This window comes from Cyanistes caeruleus, chromosome 1 (assembly GCF_971803275.1).
Source record: "Cyanistes caeruleus chromosome 1, bCyaCae1.hap1.1, whole genome shotgun sequence".
Lineage (NCBI taxonomy): Eukaryota > Metazoa > Chordata > Aves > Passeriformes > Paridae > Cyanistes > Cyanistes caeruleus.
This window is the reverse complement of record NC_141701.1, coordinates 86,638,830-86,657,274: the sequence shown is the minus strand read 5'-3', so window position 1 is coordinate 86,657,274 and position 18,445 is coordinate 86,638,830. Positions and strand designations below refer to the sequence as shown.

General features: G+C 50.1%; 1 protein-coding gene across 3 annotated transcripts; it reads left to right on the top strand.

Annotated features, from left to right (window-relative positions):
* The first annotated feature begins 1,044 nt into the window (after positions 1-1,044).
* NRN1 (neuritin 1) lies at positions 1,045-17,885 on the top strand. Of its 3 annotated transcripts, XR_015290194.1 has the most exons (6): positions 1,045-1,323; positions 5,458-5,602; positions 8,655-9,407; positions 14,422-14,543; positions 15,724-15,774; positions 16,111-17,885. XR_015290194.1 is itself a non-coding variant. In XM_086900995.1 (3 exons), exons 1-3 carry the CDS (start codon positions 1,269-1,271, stop codon positions 8,884-8,886), a joined length of 432 nt encoding a protein of 143 aa, XP_086757121.1. In that variant the 5' UTR covers positions 1,045-1,268; the 3' UTR covers positions 8,887-10,018. The 3 variants fall into 3 exon arrangements, 1 of the variants encoding a protein (XP_086757121.1); XR_015290195.1 differs by lacking the exons at positions 14,422-14,543; positions 15,724-15,774; positions 16,111-17,885 and adding an exon at positions 14,319-14,415; XM_086900995.1 differs by lacking the exons at positions 14,422-14,543; positions 15,724-15,774; positions 16,111-17,885 and having other exon boundaries at positions 8,655-10,018.
* The last annotated feature ends 560 nt before the right edge of the window (positions 17,886-18,445 follow it).

The following is an 18,445-nucleotide window of genomic DNA, read 5'->3' as shown; positions in this document are numbered from 1 at the left end:
GATGCTGCAGATGGGTGATGAAGGTCAGGGCTGAGCTGTGCAGGGGGGAAACTGTGCAGTGAAAGAGCAATGGGGAGAAGGCTGTAGGGGTTTTGTCCGATTACTTTGTGCTGGGAGAAGCCCATGCCGGCGCCCTGAGGTCCCTCTCGTGCTGCTGGAGGAGATGGCCTTGAGGACGGTCCCGGGAGGCTGCCTGGGTGATGGAGTACCCCAGAACAAGCCTTATCCCCGGCAGGTCTCATCGGAGCCTCGGACGGCCCCATGCCCCCCAGGCAGCCGCACCGCACCCGCAGCCTGTCCCGGAGGACGGGGTGCGATGGCACCGAGCCGCAGGGCAGCCCCACCGCGACTCCCCAGGGCTGTCCCACGCGTGGTCCCTTTCGCCACGCCGCCCTCCGCCGTGCCACCGCCGGGCTGCCGCCGCCGCGATTGAGCACCGGCAAAAAGGCCGGGAGAGACCAGCCCCCCCCTCCTTCCCCGCTCCCCCCAAACCTCAGCCCGGGGGTGACGTCATGGTGGGGGAGGGGCGGGCAGGGGGAGGGGACCCCCGCACGTCCCTGTCCCACCGCACGCTGCGCAGCGCGGGGGCCGGGCCGGCCAGCCCCGACGGGGCGGCCCCGGGGGCGGGGGGGGTTCTGCCGTGCTATCCCCACCCCCGGGGGGCGGCTCCTCCGTGTGCGTGTCTGTGTGTGTGTGTGTGTGCGTGTGTGTGTCTGTGTGTCTGTGTCTGTGTGTCCCCTCCCGCCCCCGCAGCGCTCCCGCCCCGGGGGGACGGTCCCGGCTGCCGCCCCCATCGCCACCGCACGGGGAACGGGGGGAGCGGGAGGGGGGGGGAGTTTCTGGGCGATTTATGGGGCGGGGGGACACGGGGAGAGCGGGTAAATCCAGCCTGTGATGCCTATAAATGGCGCTCCTCTTCCAAGGTGCACATTTATAAAAAAAATTAAAAAAAAAAATAAAAAAAAAATAAGAAGGGGGGGGGAAAAAACCCGGTCGGTGTCATCCCCCCACGTCAGGGCCGGTGGTGGGCGTGAGGCTGTACTTCCTCCGCCCCCTCCTAATGGAGCGAACCATTCCCAGCCAGCCTTCCTCGCCCTCTCCCCGCTGCCTCCCTCTTCCTCTCCTTCTCCTCTTGTCTCCCCCCCTTGTCTGCAAAGTCCTCCGCTGCTCGGAACTTGTTGGCAATGTCTATTTTTCAGCTTTCCCCCACGTTCTCCAAAGTAACTATTTAAAGATCTGCAGCCGCAAATGGTTTTACTAAATGTAGGATGGGACTTAAGTTGAACGGCAGTTATATTTCTCTGATCCTTGCTGTACAGATAGGTAAGTGGACTGCCAAATTCCGTGTCAAGTTGTGCGCACCCCATCCCGGCTGATGCATGCGGGAGCGGCAGGCCGGGATAACCCGCTCGGGGAGCCGCGGTGCGGGGCGGCGGCGCCGGGACCCCGCTCCCCGCCTTCCCTTGGCGGCCGCTGCTTCGCGTTTCGGCACGCTGTCAAGGCAAGGGAGCCGCTTTCTGATTTCTCCTAAACCACTTTTGGTTTTCGTTTTCCAAAAAGCGGTTGCATGCTCGCTCGTACTTGGCTTTTTATTTCCCCCTCCGCCTCTTCTTCCTTCTTTTCCCTCCTTTTCTCTCAGTCCCCACGAAAGGTTGCGTTTGTATCTGGTTTTCGGATATCCCCTTCAGTCATTTCCATTTACAATTTCGTGGCTCCAGTGCTAAGAAATTCTCCTCCTCTCCCCGAGGGACAGAGAAATAAGAACAGGCACAAAATGTCTTGCGAGAGATCTAGCCGGAAAGTTTTTTTGCAGAAAATCAGAGGGACGAGAGAAGGTCTCCCTCTGGGAACCAGAACGTTTTCCTATTTGCAGGGCAGCCTAAAACCAAAGAAAACCCATCACTAAATTAAAAGAAACAAACAAACTCGAATGCGACGATTAAATAAATAAAAATTACTTTAAAAAATCGCGGAGTCCCACCGCCCAATCGTTAATTTTGTGCCTGGAGAAGAGACCTGTCAAAAACCGAGCAGGTCCAAAAAATTCTCTATATGCAGTTGCTTAAAATAGAACAGGTTTCTTTCCATGCCGGTGTGTATTTTGTGTGCTTATTGCTGATTTTGTTCAATATCTTGGGGTTTTCGGTGGTATTCTTTCCTGATTTTTTATTTAGTTACGGACATTAAAACAATCTCCAAGTTATTGACCAGTTTGGTCCTATATAGGCAAATTTTAAAGATTATCTACTGGATATGTAGATTCCCGAGCATGATCCAAAACTGGGTTTTAAGGAAAAGGGGATTAAAGTACATATTTTATTATCTCTACTGTCAGGTGTAAGAGACCTTTGAAAATATTTTCCTGCAAAGGAATTCTGATACAATTAAAAAAAAAAAAAAAAAAAAAAAAAGCTCGACATTGCTATTTAGAGATCCTTTTGCTCGGTCACACTCCTCTCCAGAAAACCTCTGCAGCATTTTATGGGTACCAAAGAAAGAAGAGGGGAAAAAAAAAAAAAAAAAAATTAAAAATGAGGGGAGAATTAGAAAGGGAGGGAAAATGCCTTGGACATTTCCTCATCTAAAAAAAATAAAGGTGGAGCGGGGCGGGGGGAAAGGAAAGAAATAGTGCAACGAAATGTTGACCTCTGGGAAATGTGGTTAAATGATGCACACCCCTATATCTGTATTACAATTCCATTTTAAATAAGGTTGAACTCTTCAGAAGGCCAGATTTTGTACTGTCAGAGAAAGAAGGGGGAAGCCTTTATTTGGATCTTATCCTTAATTTCAATCCTTGTAATTTTTGTTTGTACGTTCGTTCATTCGTTTGGAGGAGGAGGAGGAAGATTTTCTTTCTTTTGTGTTTATTTGGTTCAGCCGAGGACGGATTTTATTGAAATTTCAAAAGGCAGCTAGAGTCTCTGGGAAATGCCGTTCCCGGGCTGGCGTGAGCATGAGCAGTCATTTGGAAAGTTCCCCCCAAATTCTGCTGCACACCGCGGGGATGGTGGCGGTGCGGTGGCTTTGCGGTGCCCTGGAAGGGGACGGCTTTGAAGCTCGCGGAGGTTTTTCTCCTCTCTGCTCCTCCTTCGGTATTTCGGGTAACCTTCCCCCCACCTCCTCCGCACCTCCCCACCCCCGGAATCAGCTTCTGGTCGTCGGTGTGGGGTTTGCAAAGGCCCCTGGCTTTGCCCCGTCCCCGGTAAAGGCTCGTGTGAAATGGATGCTCGGCTCCTTCCCAAAATGTCCATGCACCGGGACTTAAAAAAAAAAAAAAAAAAAAAAAAAAAAAAAAGGGCGGGGGGATTTATTTATTTATTTAGGCATAGGAGATTGGAGCTGTCCGAAATCCCTGACATTTTGGGAGGTGACCGAGGTGGGGGGTGGGGTGGGCTACGTCTCCGCTGAAGGGACAGGAGGGATGGACCAGTCTCAGGACTGGGAGAAAGAGGAATGGGTTTCGGGAGGGGAGCCGGTCGCTCACAGAGGGCTCCTGCGGTCCTGCTGCATTGCACATTGCTGCTCACTGTTATCTTGGAATGGGGGGTGTGGAAGGTCGTGGCAACGGCAAGGCACAAGCGACCTAGTTCATGAGAAATCCCGTTGTCTTTGAACCAGACAAGAACCGTGTCTATCCGCTTCTATTTTTATTTATTTATTTTTATCCTTCCTTTTTTTAAAAAATTGGTTTTTAATTTATTGGCGGGGTTTGGGGCAGTTTTGGAGCGGGGATACCCTGTGCGGAGGCAGCGGCGCGGGCGGACAGGGCCAGGCTGCCCCTCGGGGGCGAGGGATGCTCGGTTCACCACTGGTCCCAAATGTGCCCGGCCCTCCCGGCCACACACACACACCCCGGCCCCAGCCTGGGGTAGAGCTCCTCTTGGAACCCCGGAATTTCAGCACAGCCCGACACTTTTTTTGCAGAAATTCGTGGCAACTCCCCCTCCGCTGTAGCTGCTGGAGAGGGATGGAGCGGGTTTTATAGGACGCGTTTTTACCCTCGGGATGGTCTTCGGTTCTTCTCTATTTGTGTTTGCCTGGCTTTATTTTTCCTATCGTAGCCAATGTCTGGAGACTGCTGAGGGTTTGATGTGACGGCTGGTGCTGGGGTGTGTGTGTGTGTGTGTGTGTGTGTGTGTGTGTGTGTGTGTGTGTGCGTGTGTGTAGAGGGGAGTGGCCACGAAGTCATGTTAGCGATGAATCAAACGGCGAGAGGAGGATTTGGGTTGAAACAGTCTCTTTTGGAGTCAGTCATTTAGCTTGTAACCTGTACCTGGCAAACAGACACACACACACACCCCCCGTCACAGCCATTCCCCGGGGACACGGTGCGGGAGGGGACCCCGGTGTGGGCGGCAGGGGGCTCCTCCTCAAGGGAGGGGGGAAGCCCCTTCCCGCCCCCGCTGGCCGCAGCGACATCCCCCAGGCCTAGGGACACCGCGGCGTCCCCAACTCTCGTCACGGGCAGGGGAGCGGCTGGGAGGCAGCCCCTGGCCGTGCCCGGGTACCCCCGCCCGCCGGGCGGCTGCGGCCATGTGCGGGATGTCGTGCGGCGGCACAGCCCCTGCCGCGGGTCCCGTCCCGTCCCGTCCCGTCCCGTCCCGTCCCGTCCCATCCCGTCCCGTCCCGTGCCGTGCCGTGCCGTGCCGTGCCGTGCCGTGCCGTGCCGTGCCGTGCCGTGCCGTGCCGTGCCGTGCCCTCTCGGGAGGAGCCCGTAACTCATTTTCTTCCCCCGTTTGCAGGTGGTTGCTCTTGTGCTGGTTCCCGTAGTACTGAACCGAATGCCCTTGACTCGGGCCATCCCGAAGGATGCCTGGGCAGCGGGTCTGGGGGAGCGGGGCTCACCCCGGCCCTATCCTGCCCCGCCGCCCGGAGCACAGGCACGGCATGGCAGGCGTCCCCGGTCCCTTCTTTGCATGTCTCAATCGCAGCTCTTTCTAGTCATTTTTTTTTTTTTTTTTAAATTTAATTCTTTTTTCGCGCTGCGCCTTGCACAGCGTTTGCCCAGCGACCTGGGCAATGGGGAGTGTGTGCGTGTGCGTGCGCCTGCGTTCGTACGGAAAAACGCTCCTGGCTGCTTCCAGGCGGAATTTTCTAACAAAGGATCAAGTCCAGGGAGAAGCAGGCAGCGCATCTTCACCTCCCCTCCTCCTCTATCGTCAAAGAAAAAAAAAAAAAAAGGGGGGGGGAAAAGAGAAAAATATTTAATGAAATTAATGCCGGTAATCCACAGACACAGAACCCTCCGGTACTGAAAGAGAAAAGGGCGAAAAGCCCCTGGCTCACCTCCTCGAGTGGCCGATGGCGAGCCTGGCGCGGTCCCACCGCCCCTCTCCTGCCCCAGGTCGCGCCTTTAGCAAGGGCTGGGGGCGGGCGTGGGGAGGAGAAGGGAAGAGGCGAGCCGGGCCCGGGGGCGGGGGCCGGCGGTGCTGACCTGTGCCCCTGCCCCCGCAGCGTACCTGGTGCAGGCGGTGAGAGCGGCGGGGCGGTGCGATGCGGTCTTTAGGGGCTTCTCGGATTGTTTGCTGCGGCTGGGCGATAACATGGCCAACTACCCGCAGGACCTGGACGACAAGAGAAATCTCCAAACGATCTGCGCGTAGGTCTTTCCTCTCTCCTTCGGGGTCGCGGGGGGGAGAATGGGGGTCACCCGGGGCTGGGCGAGGGGGGCGAGGCTGGATGGTGGCGGGAAGGAGGGAAGGAACACGAGAAAAGCGGGGGTTACTCTTTGGGGGTCGGATTCTCCGCTCCAGGGTCCCTCCAAGCTTATTGCCACGGGGACAGGCCGGGCTTGGGGAGCAGCGAAGTCTGGAGGGAATTTTTACAACGTCTTTTTGTTTAATTTTTCTTTTGCCTCCGTGAATCTGGCGTGGTTTTGGTTTTTGCTTTTGGGTTTTTTAGTTTTTTGGTTTTTTTTCTTGTTCGTTTAATTTGGGTTTTTTTGGGTTGTTTTTTTTTTTTTTTTTGGTGGGTTTTTTTCTTTCCCTTCCCTACTTAGCTCCTCTTGCGCATTCTTTCCCTTGCCCCGGTCTGCACTGGGGTGCTGACATTAGCTGCACACGGGGACGGCCATCCCTTTCCCTATTGCTGCCTGTGGGACAGACTCAGGCTCCGGGCTCCCCCCGAGCTCCGCAGGCAGAGGCCGGGGGGAGCCTGCCCACCCGGGCCGGGCACAGCCGGAGCTGGGGCGGCGCCTCCTCGGAAAACAAAACGTAATTAAAAAGGAAAGAGCCCAGTCGTGATATGAATCGCTCAGCGACAGAGAGGCGGCCGTCCCAGCGCCAGCTCTCTTCTGCCACCTCCATGGCTCCGGGAAAGCCCATTCGCCCCCAGTTTCGCCCCGCTCCTGGCACAGAGGGGACAAGAAGGAAAGGGCAACGATAAAGGCGAATAATAACAGTAATAATAATAGTAATAATAGTAACAATAGTAACAATAATAATAATAGTAACAATAATAATAATAATAATAATAATAATAATAATAATAATAATAATAATAATAATAATAATAACAACGGCAAAATAAATATTAAACGGAGAAAAAGCGCTAGCCTTGCAAAACTGTGTCCCGCACAGGGAGAAAGAGACGAGCATTTTCGATATGTCTGAGAGGATAAAAATAAAAAACAACAAAACGCCACAGAACAACAGAAGCCCAAAATCGAGCCACATACATGCACACACACACAACAAAAACCCAAACAAAACAAAACAAAACAAAACAAAAAAACAAAATGAAAACAAAACCAAAAGAGCGGTTGCAGCATAGGGAGTTTTCCCTGTTTCTGGTGCAAAACCCACCCGTTTAAACCCCTCCCCCCAAAAAATAATCATGTTTAGAAACGAGATAATATCTTTAGACATAAATAAGTTTGGGATAGTTTTGGGTTTTTTATTTTGCTCCACAAAAATCAGGAAACAAAATACATGAAATGGAAAGTTGAGACGAAAAAGAAGGAAAAGGAAAGGAAAGGAAAGGAAAGGAAAGGAAAGGAAAGGAAAGGAAAGGAAAGGAAAGGAAAGGAAAGGAAAGGAAAGGAAAGGAAAGGAAAGGAAAGGAAAGGAAAGGAAAGGAAAGGAAAGGAAAGGAAAGGAAAGGAAAGGAAAGGAAAGGAAAGGAAAGGAAAGGAAAGGAAAGGAAAGGAAAGGAAAGGAAAGGAAAGGAAAGGAAAGGAAAGGAAAGGAAAGGAAAGGAAAGGAAAGGAAAGGAAAGGAAAGGAAAGGAAAGGAAAGGAAAGGAAAGGAAAGGAAAGGAAAGGAGAAATGGAGAAGGAAAAGAAAGGGAGAAGGAAAAGAAAGGGAGAAGGAAAAGAAAGAAAGAAGTGTGGAGAGACTCCAACAATCCTCTCTTCCTACCTAGAGTAGGAGTCAAACACCCAAAAAGGCTGGCACATCGCTCTAAATGCTGGGCTGCTGTGTACTTTGTGTCCTGCAACAGAAATAAATACCCAGGGGCACCTGATATAATATCCTGATATAATATCTTTTGCCCTCGAGTGCCAGACCAGCTGTGATCCTGATCCGTAAAAAGTAGTCCTTTTCCCGACCACCTCTCACCACCCGATTGCCTTCACCCTGTGCCGGGATGTGTATTGAAAGAAGATGGTGAAAGATTTAATTTTCCTTTGGGAGATGCAATTACAGCAGAAATACTGCAGGAGAGGCACACTCTCAGACTCTGGCTTCTCAGTATCTCATTATTTATTACAAATGTAGCAAACATTGGGAGTCTACAACCAGCTTAGAGTGCTCATAAATTAGAGGCAGTAGGACTACTTCGGGAAAAAAAAAGAAAAAAAAGAAAAAAGGAAAAGAAAAGAAAATACAGAAAATCAAGACCCAGCTTCGCACAGGTCTGCCTTGAGCCGTGGGGGAAATAGAAGGCAGGGGGCAGATTCATTTTCGATAAGTCGGACATGGAGAGGCAAGGTCCTCTCAGTACCGTCCCTATGCGATCCATGCGACGACGGGCGCCTGCCCCCGGCGATAAACGCCGGTCCCCGTGGAGAAAGGAATTGAAAAAAACCCAAACAAACCACGGGGCAACTTGTGCGAATAGCTGGAAATTATCCTAGGAAAGCGAATCAGGATCAGGGGTCCCTCCAGCTGCCCTGCTGCGGGTGGGTGCGAGACACCCAGAAGCGGAAGATCTTCCTTCTTCCTTCTACCCTTCCTTCTTCTCCTACTCTTCCTCCTTGCCCTTATCCTGTAGTAAGGGCCTTTTTTCGCCCCGGGGAATCCCCCCCGAGGGTTTCTATACACCCGAAAGGGTGCCTTTCCCACCCCCGCCTGCCCGCTCCCACGGGTGACGAGGAACCCTCGGTTCGAGCCCGCGGGCTCCCGGGCTGGCTTCTGAGAGCCGAGGGGGGCAGGTCCCCTCCTCCGCTCAGGCCAGCTCCCCCCCGCCACAGACCCAGCAGAGCCATTTTTACAGCGCCCTGACCGGGCTGGTGCCGAAGGCGGGCGTGGGGATGGGGGGGACCCCCGAAACCTCATCCAGCGGCTCCTCCCCGCCAGCCCAGCCTCCCTTTCAGGCATGGCCGGCTGGGCTCGGCGGGAGGAGGGGGCGGCGGGCCCGAGGGGCGGGCTCCCTCCCCGGCAAGGTGGGTGCCTGCCTGTTCTGACGCCGGCTGCTCTCCCCTCCTGCAGGTACTGGGATGATTTCCACGCCTGCACCCTCACAGCGCTCACCGATTGCCAGGAAGGAGCGACAGACCTCTGGGAGAAATTGAGACGGGAATCCAAAAACCTCGATTTCCAAGGCAGCTTATTTGAACTGTGCGGAGGCGGCAGCGGCGCGGCACCGTCCCTCCTCCCGCCGGCCTTGCCCCTGCTCCTGGCGGCTCTGTGGGCCGCCCTAGTGACCTGGCTGCCTTTCTAGGGGGGCGAGCACACTCACACCCACACCCTCTCCATGTGCTGGATCTATAGAGGAAGTGTCCATCCGTTGCTTTGGGGACGTTGTGCTTTTCTGTGGTTGATGATGATGATGATGATGGTGGTGGTGGTGGCTGATGATGGTGAAACACCCATGTAGGACTGTGGAAGCGTTCTCCCTTTTTTTTTTTCCTTTTTTTTTTTTTTTCTCTTTTTTTTTTTTTTTTTTGTGTTTTATTTGCCAAATCTTACCAAACAGGCAGCGGCGCGCAGCCCAAATCGGACCTCAGCTTTACTATCGCTTCGAATCAAAAATAGAAAAAAAAAAAAAAAAAATATAAAGGAAAAAAACTCGAGCCCTCGTTGTGCAAACGCAATCTCAGGAACGGCTCTGGGCCACCTACTGCTAAGGCTGTAACCGGCCGGGTACTTCCCGGTGAGCCACGGGCTCCGCTAAAAATGTGGCAGTGTGCGAGGCGAGAACAAAAACCGCAGACAGGAAAAGGCACTGGCGAGAAATCCAAGGTAGATGTCCACGTGTGAAGCATATGGTGAATAATTCACAATCTCTCATCTTTCCTCCACAGTCGCTTGGGTTTTTTTTATTTTGGTCATTCCACTGGGAAAAAAAAAAAAAAATAAATAAAAAAGAACATTTTTTTCCTCAAGGGGAAAAGAGAGCGAGAGAGGGAGAGAAAGAGAGGGAAACGAACAGCTAAGGAAGGAAGGAGCAAGAGAGAGAAAGACGTATCTAAATGCCTGGAGGAATGAAGGAATGCTGCTAACATCTCTGAGAGTTTACCTTTACTTGCTGTTCGAAGGCATCTTTCCGAATTCACTGCCTTTAATTTTTTCCTCCTCTTTGTTTTAGATGTTACACATAACAGTAAAATACCTGAATATCCAACCGTAGAGATCACAAAAAGGGGGCTTAAATGTAAACCTAAAGGAAAAAAAAAAAAATAACAACAGAAATATGATTTTGAAAAAAAAAAAAAAGAGCCTTGATTTTAAAAGAGAAAAAAATGTAATTTAAACAAAAGTTTATTATAAAGTCAATTCAGCAAAAAATAACAAAAAAAGATTTGCTACAAAGTATAGACAGAAGTATAAAATAAAAAAATTATTGTTTGAAATGAAGGTGTCGTCCTTTTTATAAAATATGCCTAAAGTATCTTGGAAAGGACAGGGCTTTTAAGGCAAGGAAGTCTAAATCTTGAACCCATCCCTTGACGAACACGGCAATTTCAGTTCAAACAAGGACAGGGCCTTGAATGGCTTAGTCGAAGCCTTTCTCTCTCTCTCTTTTTTTTTTTTTTTTTAAATTTTTGTTTTGGTTTTTTTTTTTTCTCCTTAAAGATATGCTGTAAATCCTCCCACCTCCTCCTCCCCCTCCTCCTCCTCCTCCTCCCCCGAAGCCGCGGAGCGCAGCACCCCGGTTCCCGGGGAGAGCGGCGGGGGCGGGCGGCGCGCTGCTCCCGCGGGCGCGGAGCGGGGCCCAGCCCCGGCCGAGGGAAGGCAGCAACCACCATTAAGGAGGAGGCTGCGGAGCCGGAGCCGGGGCGCACAGGAGCCCTTTCATAATTAATAAGGCAGCTCAGCCGAAGGAGCAAGGGGAAGGGGGGACGGGGTATTGATTTCGCAGCAGAAGCTGCTCTAACCTCGGCTATTTATAGACGCCCGATGCCTTTATAAAGAAATACACATCAAAGAGTAAAGACGTCCTTTTTACTTATAAGAGGAGAGCCCAGCTGGCGGTCGGGGGTGGGTGGGTGGGTGAGTGGGTGATGGGGAGGTAAGGACCACGAATTGGTGCGAGGTGATTTATTCCGCTGGGGAGCCGCTGCCTGTGAGATAGCTCTCCTTTGCCAATGTGTAGGGTGGCAGAGTCTCTCCTTCGCCCCCTCTCCTTGCTCCCTCCTTTCCCAAGGTCCGCAATGTAATGTGTAAGCAATAGCAAATGTAACAGTTCATAAATCAAACAGTGGGTCGCAAGCCAATCTGCATTTCCCAAACGGATTGAATCCCAGCAACGAATGTGCTCAGGAACTGGAGCCAGGCGCCTTTACCACTGGAAGCAATGTTGATTTTTTAATGATAAAATACATTATGCGTGTGTTGGGGGGAGCTTTGCAGAGAGAGCTCAGCCTCGCTTCGGCAGACACAGGTCTGCTTGAATTTCGTTTTACTTTGGCCTCCCTCTAGACTCAATCCCCACCATCACCAAAGAAAAAGGAAAACCCTGGAGAGCAGAGCTTTGTTTAAATTATTTGGGTTATTTTCCCTCCCCACAGAGGATTTAGACCTAAATTGATTTTTGCGTGCACATCTCTGTATTCATGAGGTCAGGCGCTGCTGTTATGGTTTCCCGTAGCGCGAAATGCCAGATGCCGAGGAGAGAGGGGAGAGGGAGCCTTTGCTGGGGTGCGAGGGGCTCCGCAGCCTGCTGTCTGAGCCGGCTGGGCCCCGGGGAGCCCCCGCCGGAGGCCGGCAAGGCGCCCCGCTCCGCCCCGGGGTATCCGGGCGCCGGTGCCGCCCGCTGCCGGCATCCCCCGGCTCGGTGCCGGGCGTGCTCCCGCCCCCGCCTTCCCGGCGGCTGGACGGTGCCCGTCCGTCCGTGGGAGGACGATGGAAGGGGGCCTACCAGCTTCCCCTCACCCCACAGAAGAAAGATAAAACGCCCTAATAAGGGGGTGGTTTCCAGCTCATTAGCGGACTCGAGTTATCTTCGTGTGAAGTTCAATTACTAATGAATAATCTCTCCGTAATTAGCACATCCCCCAATTAACCCTCCGTTGAGGAGGATAATAAACGGTGGCAAACCAGTGAAAAACAGCCGAGCGGGTGGGGAGGGTGCCCGGTGGTCGTTCCCGGGCCCCTTTCCTCCCCACTGTCTCGTCCTGCATCTCCTGTTTGGGACTAATAATTGTCGGGCGCTCACCCCCGGGGCACAGGCCGGGCCTGCCGAGCTGGCCGGGATGCACTAAACCTGCATTGCAGCCCGGGATTTCCCGCAGGGACGGCAGCAAACCCCGCTCCCGCCGGCTCAGCTCCCCCCGGACAAACTGGCGAGAGAGGCTCTTTCCGCCGGCAGCTCCGTGCTTTTTTCGGGGGGCACGAACAACCAAAAAACTCCCCCTTCCTTTCCCCCCGTTCATTTCTTAAGAGCCCCTCAATGCTCAGGGTATTGGTTGTTCTCTTTTCTGCTCTTTTCGGGGGCCGTTTCTGGAGCCTGAGTGCAATGGTCGATTTTATGTATTTAATTTTCTGGACCACAGGGATGGATGCTTGCTCTGCCTTGCCATGTTGTGTGGCCAAGGAAACACGAGCCCTCCGCCAAGTCCCAGAAAGGGACTGAGTGTACTGGGCTTGCCTCCTGCCGCCTTGCACCTGTGGGGTTTGTAGAGGCTGCGGGAAAGGCTGGGCTGTCTCTTGCCAGGCTGGTCCCACTGCCCCAGGCAGCGGCTGCTGCAGAAAGAGCTGGAAGAGGCTCAAGCCTCTAACATCCCTTCTTAACTCCCGGGCAAACGTGATCTGGTGAACTGCAGAGGGGGAAAACGCAACAGAAAAGCATTCAAACCTTGACAGTGACCACAGTAAAATTATCCCCTGCTTAAAAGAAAATGCGCACACACGCACGCATAAAGGAGGGAAAAAAAAAAAATAAGAAAAAAAAAAAAGAAAAAACCCCAAAACAACAACAACAACAACAAAATATATGCAGATCAACAGGGGAAAAACCCGCAGCTGAAACAAAAGACAAGCCAGTGCATTTCTAGCTGGCTGGATAATCAGGAAGGGTTGCAGCCATTGCGGCTCTGCCTGGCCTAATTCCTATCCCCAGCTCCGACTGAGCAACCGCAGCCCCGCAGTCCCCGGAGGGCTGCAGAGCGCTGGCTCCTTCTTCCCCGGCAGCGCTGGATGCACCCGTGCCTGGCCTGCGGCTGCTCTCCTGCTGCCTCCCTCCCCCTTTTAGCAGCCTGGCTGAGCCCTGCAGGGAGGACTGCACCTTGCCCCGGGTCGGGCTGAGCTGGTGGCGGTCGATTATTTTTGCTTTAAGGAGAAAAAAAAAAAAAGAAAGGCCTTTTTGCCATCTGTTCAAAGGCTGTAACAGGGAGATGGAGTGGGCCTGTGCTGGGAGCAAAAGCTTGAGCCAGGACACACAAAACTGAGGAAAAATCTGTCTGAGTGGTAGTGAGAGCAAATTGGTCGGTGCTTAGGGAGGCACGGTATGAAAGTAAGGTGCAGTATCCATTTCTGACAGGACTTTTTGGTGGCTATACCTACATCTCTTGATGTACATCTCATGAATGGATCAGTGGCTCTTCCAGCCTTCTTCCTCTCCAGGATCCTTTTAAAATCTGTGCAGTTGTTGTCCTGCCCAGTGAAACCCAGTAAGTTCTGTGAAGGCCTGACAACCTAAGGAGAGAGAGAACAGTTCAGCCTTTCTATTCATCAAGCTGATTCATTAATGATTAGTGCCATTAGGTGGACTACAGTAGTGCCTGAGGGCCCCAATTAAAGGAAAAGTGAGCTTGTTAAATCCAGAAAGCCGGATTCTCCCTCTGATACTCCTGCCTGATGCAGAGGTGGTGCCTCCAGGGTGGGCAGCAGGAATAGCCCTGGCTTTCTGTGTCAGCAGCCTCTGTGCCTTCCCCCCTCCCTCCTCCACCTTTTCCCTCTCCCCTGCCCTAGTTGCAGATCCTGCATACAGGGTGCTGCAGACCAAGACTGTTGCAGGAGTTGGCTGGCAGGACTTGCAGGAGGAGGTGTCAAATTGGCTTATTCTTCTGAGCCACTTCATTCTTCATCATGAGTGGGTTTGGGTGGGCTTTTTTTGGTTTAGGTTTTGGGTTTTTTTGGGCAGGGTTGAGAGCAGGCAAAGCGGTGGGGATTGCAGAGGAGTCTGTTATGAAATCAGATGCAATTTTAGATGTCTGAAAGAGTCTCTTTAGGCTAAAGGCAGCTGGAGATCAATTGCACTGTTGGCAAATGTGCTTCCAGCTGGCTGGTGCCTCTCTTGAGGGACAATTTCAACCCAGGGCCCATTGCAATGGTAGTACAGGAAGGGGCTTTCATTTGCTTTGGGCTAAGGACTTTCTGCTGCCCAGTTCCACCAGTGAGAAGAGAAACTGGAGATGATGTGGGAGAGTCACAACAGCATTATTACTGGTGAGTTACTGGCTGTTCCTTTCCCCTCAAATCCCCATGGTGGGTCTGTGTTTGAAGATTTTGCTCAAAGCCCCATACTCCTGAACTATGTGTTTGCTAACAAATGGGCAGACTGTGCTGGAACAGACTCTGCCTTTCAGGAGGTACTGAAGAAATAGGTTTAAATGGATAAAATTGTCAGAAACCCTGCCTGTGGCTTGTACCTTAGCTTTTTAGGCTGTATTGTTTGTTTTATTTTGTTTCTTTGTTTGCTTATCTCCAAAGCTGATATGAAGAAAAGATGGAAACTGCCTCCTGAAGGTCAAGGTGAGACTGACCAACACCTGCGTGCTGGTATTCACCAGCAGTAATAAATCCCTGCTCACAGGTGCTGGAAGTCTCTTCAGAGAAACAACATTGCTGCAGGGGACAAACAACTAGTCCTGACCTTCTTTACACAGCCATTCTCTGGGAAAAGTTTCCCCTGAAGTCAGTGTGCATTCTGCCTAGGTAAGGATTTTGAATGCTCAGTTTTACCTCAGACAGGAATGTTATCCCAGTATGAACTCCAGGTTCATACCACCAAAATACAAGAGCTTTGTGTGTGCATTGTGCTTTTCACCTCCAGATTTCTTGCCCACTATATCAGTTTATTAAGGACTGTGAAAAACTTACTAGATCTCTCAAGCATCCAAGATCAAAGCTGCAGGGCACCTTTATTTTTTGCCATGAAGCAGCCTCAAGAGTGGATGGGCATTGCATCCTTTAATACCACTTTAATACCACCAATTTCTTTAACACTTTGGAAACTACTGGATGTCCAAACTGATGCTCCCCAAGGCAGCAAACGAAAATCTCAAAATCTCAGTCAACCAAAATAAAAAAACGAGTAACCAACCAAAAAGCCATTAGTAACCGTAACAAAGAAACAATCACTGATAGTAATAGGAGTTGTTTTAATCAGATTTATCCTTCCTTAAACCACCTATTTTTCTGCAGACACTCTCAGTAAGTTTCCTTCATCTACAGCTGTGTACATGGTCTAATTCTGCCAAATGCACCTCTTCAAGAGTCAAACCATGTGTCTAGCATAGTCTCTCTTTGTCAGGACTTCTAATAGTAGTACTTCTGACAAGAGAAGTACCTTAAGTACAAGGAGTTTTGCAGTATATGGTCAGTTTGGTATTTATGCTTCTTTTAAAGCGTTTTATTTTGACTGGGTAGTGTAAGAGGTTTTATCCATTCCTGTGCTCCCCTGGGACACTTTCAATTTTCCAGTCCTCTGGCACAAGCTGCCTTTTGCAAAGGAATGATTCCTGTAAAGGCACTGCCTCATTTTGTTTCTCATATTCTAAGAAATCCTTAAATTATGTTGTCAGATGAAAAATCCAGAACATATTTTGTTAGCATGGAACATTGGTCACATTAGTTTCGCAACGCCTCATTGAAGGATCCAATATGTCAGAAAATTGTCCTAAGCTTTGCTTTTTATTGAGGCTTAATAGGTGCCCTTGTCCCTTTTACTAGACCCATGATGCAAGACTTGTTTTTCTTCTGTTGCCAAGACATTACACTTGATCTCCTTCACCCTTGCTCCTATTAAGTGGAAGTGGCACTTTAAGATCTTTGAGGCTTGTGAAAAATGCTACATAGGCTTTATTAATTAGAAAAAATTTATTTTATCTTTTAGCTTTCATCAGAAGAAAAATGCCCGGATTGAAATGACAACCACAAATAATAGGTAAAGGATGCTCCCCTGTTGCCTCACAGATCTGTTATGTAACAGAAAACATTCAGCCCTGGGTGCAGGAGAATTGTGGGTCACATCCCTCTCTGAAGAAATCCCATCTTAAAGAAGGCTGTAGCAGCCCAGCCTCATGCAGATGCTGCGCTGCAGACATTTTGGACCGTGAATTTCAGCCCGTGCCCTCGGCTGGGATATTGAGGGCAGGCTGCAATACCTGTCCCTCCTGCAAAATCCCAATCCATTTTCAGCCATGTCACTCACTGCTCACAAGCCCCCTGTTTTGCTGTGCATCAAAAGTTCATTTAATTACCTTCCCTCCATTTTCTTTAGGTGTTGGTGATTTGCACTCTCTCAACCTAAATCTGATATCTGGCACATCAATACTTAGAAGGCTTAGGAGAAGAAGAAAACATCAATATTTCACTGAACACTGAAAGTTGCACAACTCCCCAGTCTTCATTGTAATGTCATCTGTGGTTAGTTCATCGTTTTTCCTTTTTTTTCTGTAAGATGAGTGATTTCCACTTCTTTTTCGAATCCCACCTGTGCAAACAGCTTGTTTTTCTCCCTAGCAAGTGTTAACAAGGATCTGCGAGGGTTTTGTTCAGGCTCAGTAGTCAGGCAGTCCTGGGGTGGCTGACTTCTAGGAAAAGCCACAGCAGGAACAAAGGAGAGCCAGCCTACGCACCAGGCACAGCTTTTGCTGGTCCTCAGCTGACGTTCCAGCTCACACTCACGGTAAATGAACCACCGCTAGCAGCTGCAACGCAGACCAGCGCCAGGAGGACAGATCCGGAGGAGCTGGATGCTTCATCATGGAGCTGCCCTTAGGAAAGGTTGGCCCATTATAGGGCAGCTTCACCCTCCTCAGCAGAGCTGCGCCAGCTCACGGCAATTTAGGACTTGCTCTGCTCACTTCAGTCCGTGCAATTTCATCCTTTGTGTGAACCAGATCATGCAAATGGGGGCACCGGAGTCACAGGGAAGTCGAGTTCCACGCGAGTAGTGGCATGAGAAGGAGCAGCAATTAGCTCTAAATTCACTCTACCAGCCTGTCATTTCTGAGCTCTCCCCTGCTGCTCTGCAACTGGAAGCCTCGCGCTCTGGAAGAAGGGGAGAAGAACATTTTGCTCATGCTCATATTAATCAAGTCATCTTGTGAGCTGCTGAAACTGTGAAATTGTATCTCCCATGGAGTTCAGTGGTAATGACTGTCTTCGATGTGGACTCTCTGGTGTCTAATAACACAGTTATATTTCTGCAGTGGATGCACTCCCAGCATTTTTTTCTCCTCTGACTGCCTACTTCCACAGCACTTGTAGGCAGCTCAAATCTTTGAGACTTCTATCCCCTGTCAAGTTTGATCAAGCTCAGTTCACAGGCTCAAAAATTATTTAGGAGGGACCGACTGGCACTTGCACAGACAGTGTGATCTCATAAGCTTCCTTTCCTTGGGAAACTAGGCTACCAACCTAGCAACGGGGTGAAAAAAAAACCATCCTGCTAGCAAAAAGGACCTAAACACCAGGAGGAAAGAGGGGAGGTGGGAGAGGAAAGTGAAGCTGTTTTGAAGGGAAAAAAAAAAAATCACTGCTTTGTGGCTGCAGGGCTCTCACACACTTAAAGGGCCAGCCTTGGAGAGATGTGCTGGAGAAAATATTCTCCGGGAGATGGAAAGTTCTCTCAATGAAAATTGGTAAGGGAGAGAAATGACCTGGATTCATCTCACCACCTGGCATGCTAAATGGATATCTCTATGGTAAGGATCGTCTCTGGTGACACCTGTTTCTCCCTGTGCACTAGAGGAAGACACAGACACAATTAGCATGCAACCTGTACGCCTGCAGTATCTAAAACGAGGTGTGTCCTATCCCAAAGGGAATGATCTTCCCGCCCTCTCCTTCAGACCAAAGTTTTCCATGGTGCTGCTGCAGGGTTTGTTACTTCATGTACTACATTTGTATTTTAGAAAAGCTGCTGTGTGTCTTAATAACTGCAGATGCATGCATGGTTTTACTGGGCATTTATTATCACTTACCCTCTTTGCACTGAAACCTTTCCTGTCCTTGTATCTTAAGGAATAAAATTCTTTAAGTGAGCTTTAATGGTTCTATGGTTCTACTTCTTTACAAATTAGGGAGCTGTGATCCCACTTTTATTTGCTATCACAAAATGCTTGAGTCTGTCAAAAGTATTGTAGTGCATACTCACACAAATTGATATTTAATTTCAGTAATTATAATGTCACTAATTGTGTTTTTGCACCTGATGCAATTACTCACGTTCATCTATTGATCTCTTCTTTGTTCTTTCTAGATTTAGGTGTTCCTTTACTCTTTAATCTTCCTGCCTATGGTAGATCATACAAACAATGAAACTTGGAAATAAAAGCTCAGATCTTGCCATTAATTTCTGTGCCAGATGAATGGGATAGTCTGGAAATCTGAGTGTACCTTGGGTGCAGGATATGCCCAAAATCCCACTGACTATTTTTATGTAACTTTTATGAGACCTAGAGTGGGTCTTGTTATCCAAATATTGCACAGTGAAATTGTTTGTACAGGCCTAGTCTTAATGTTTTCTAATTTTTAGGGTATTTTTTTGCTTGTAGTCTTTCACTTAAAATTACTGCAGGGTTGCTGTGACAGCCCATTTCACTTGTCCC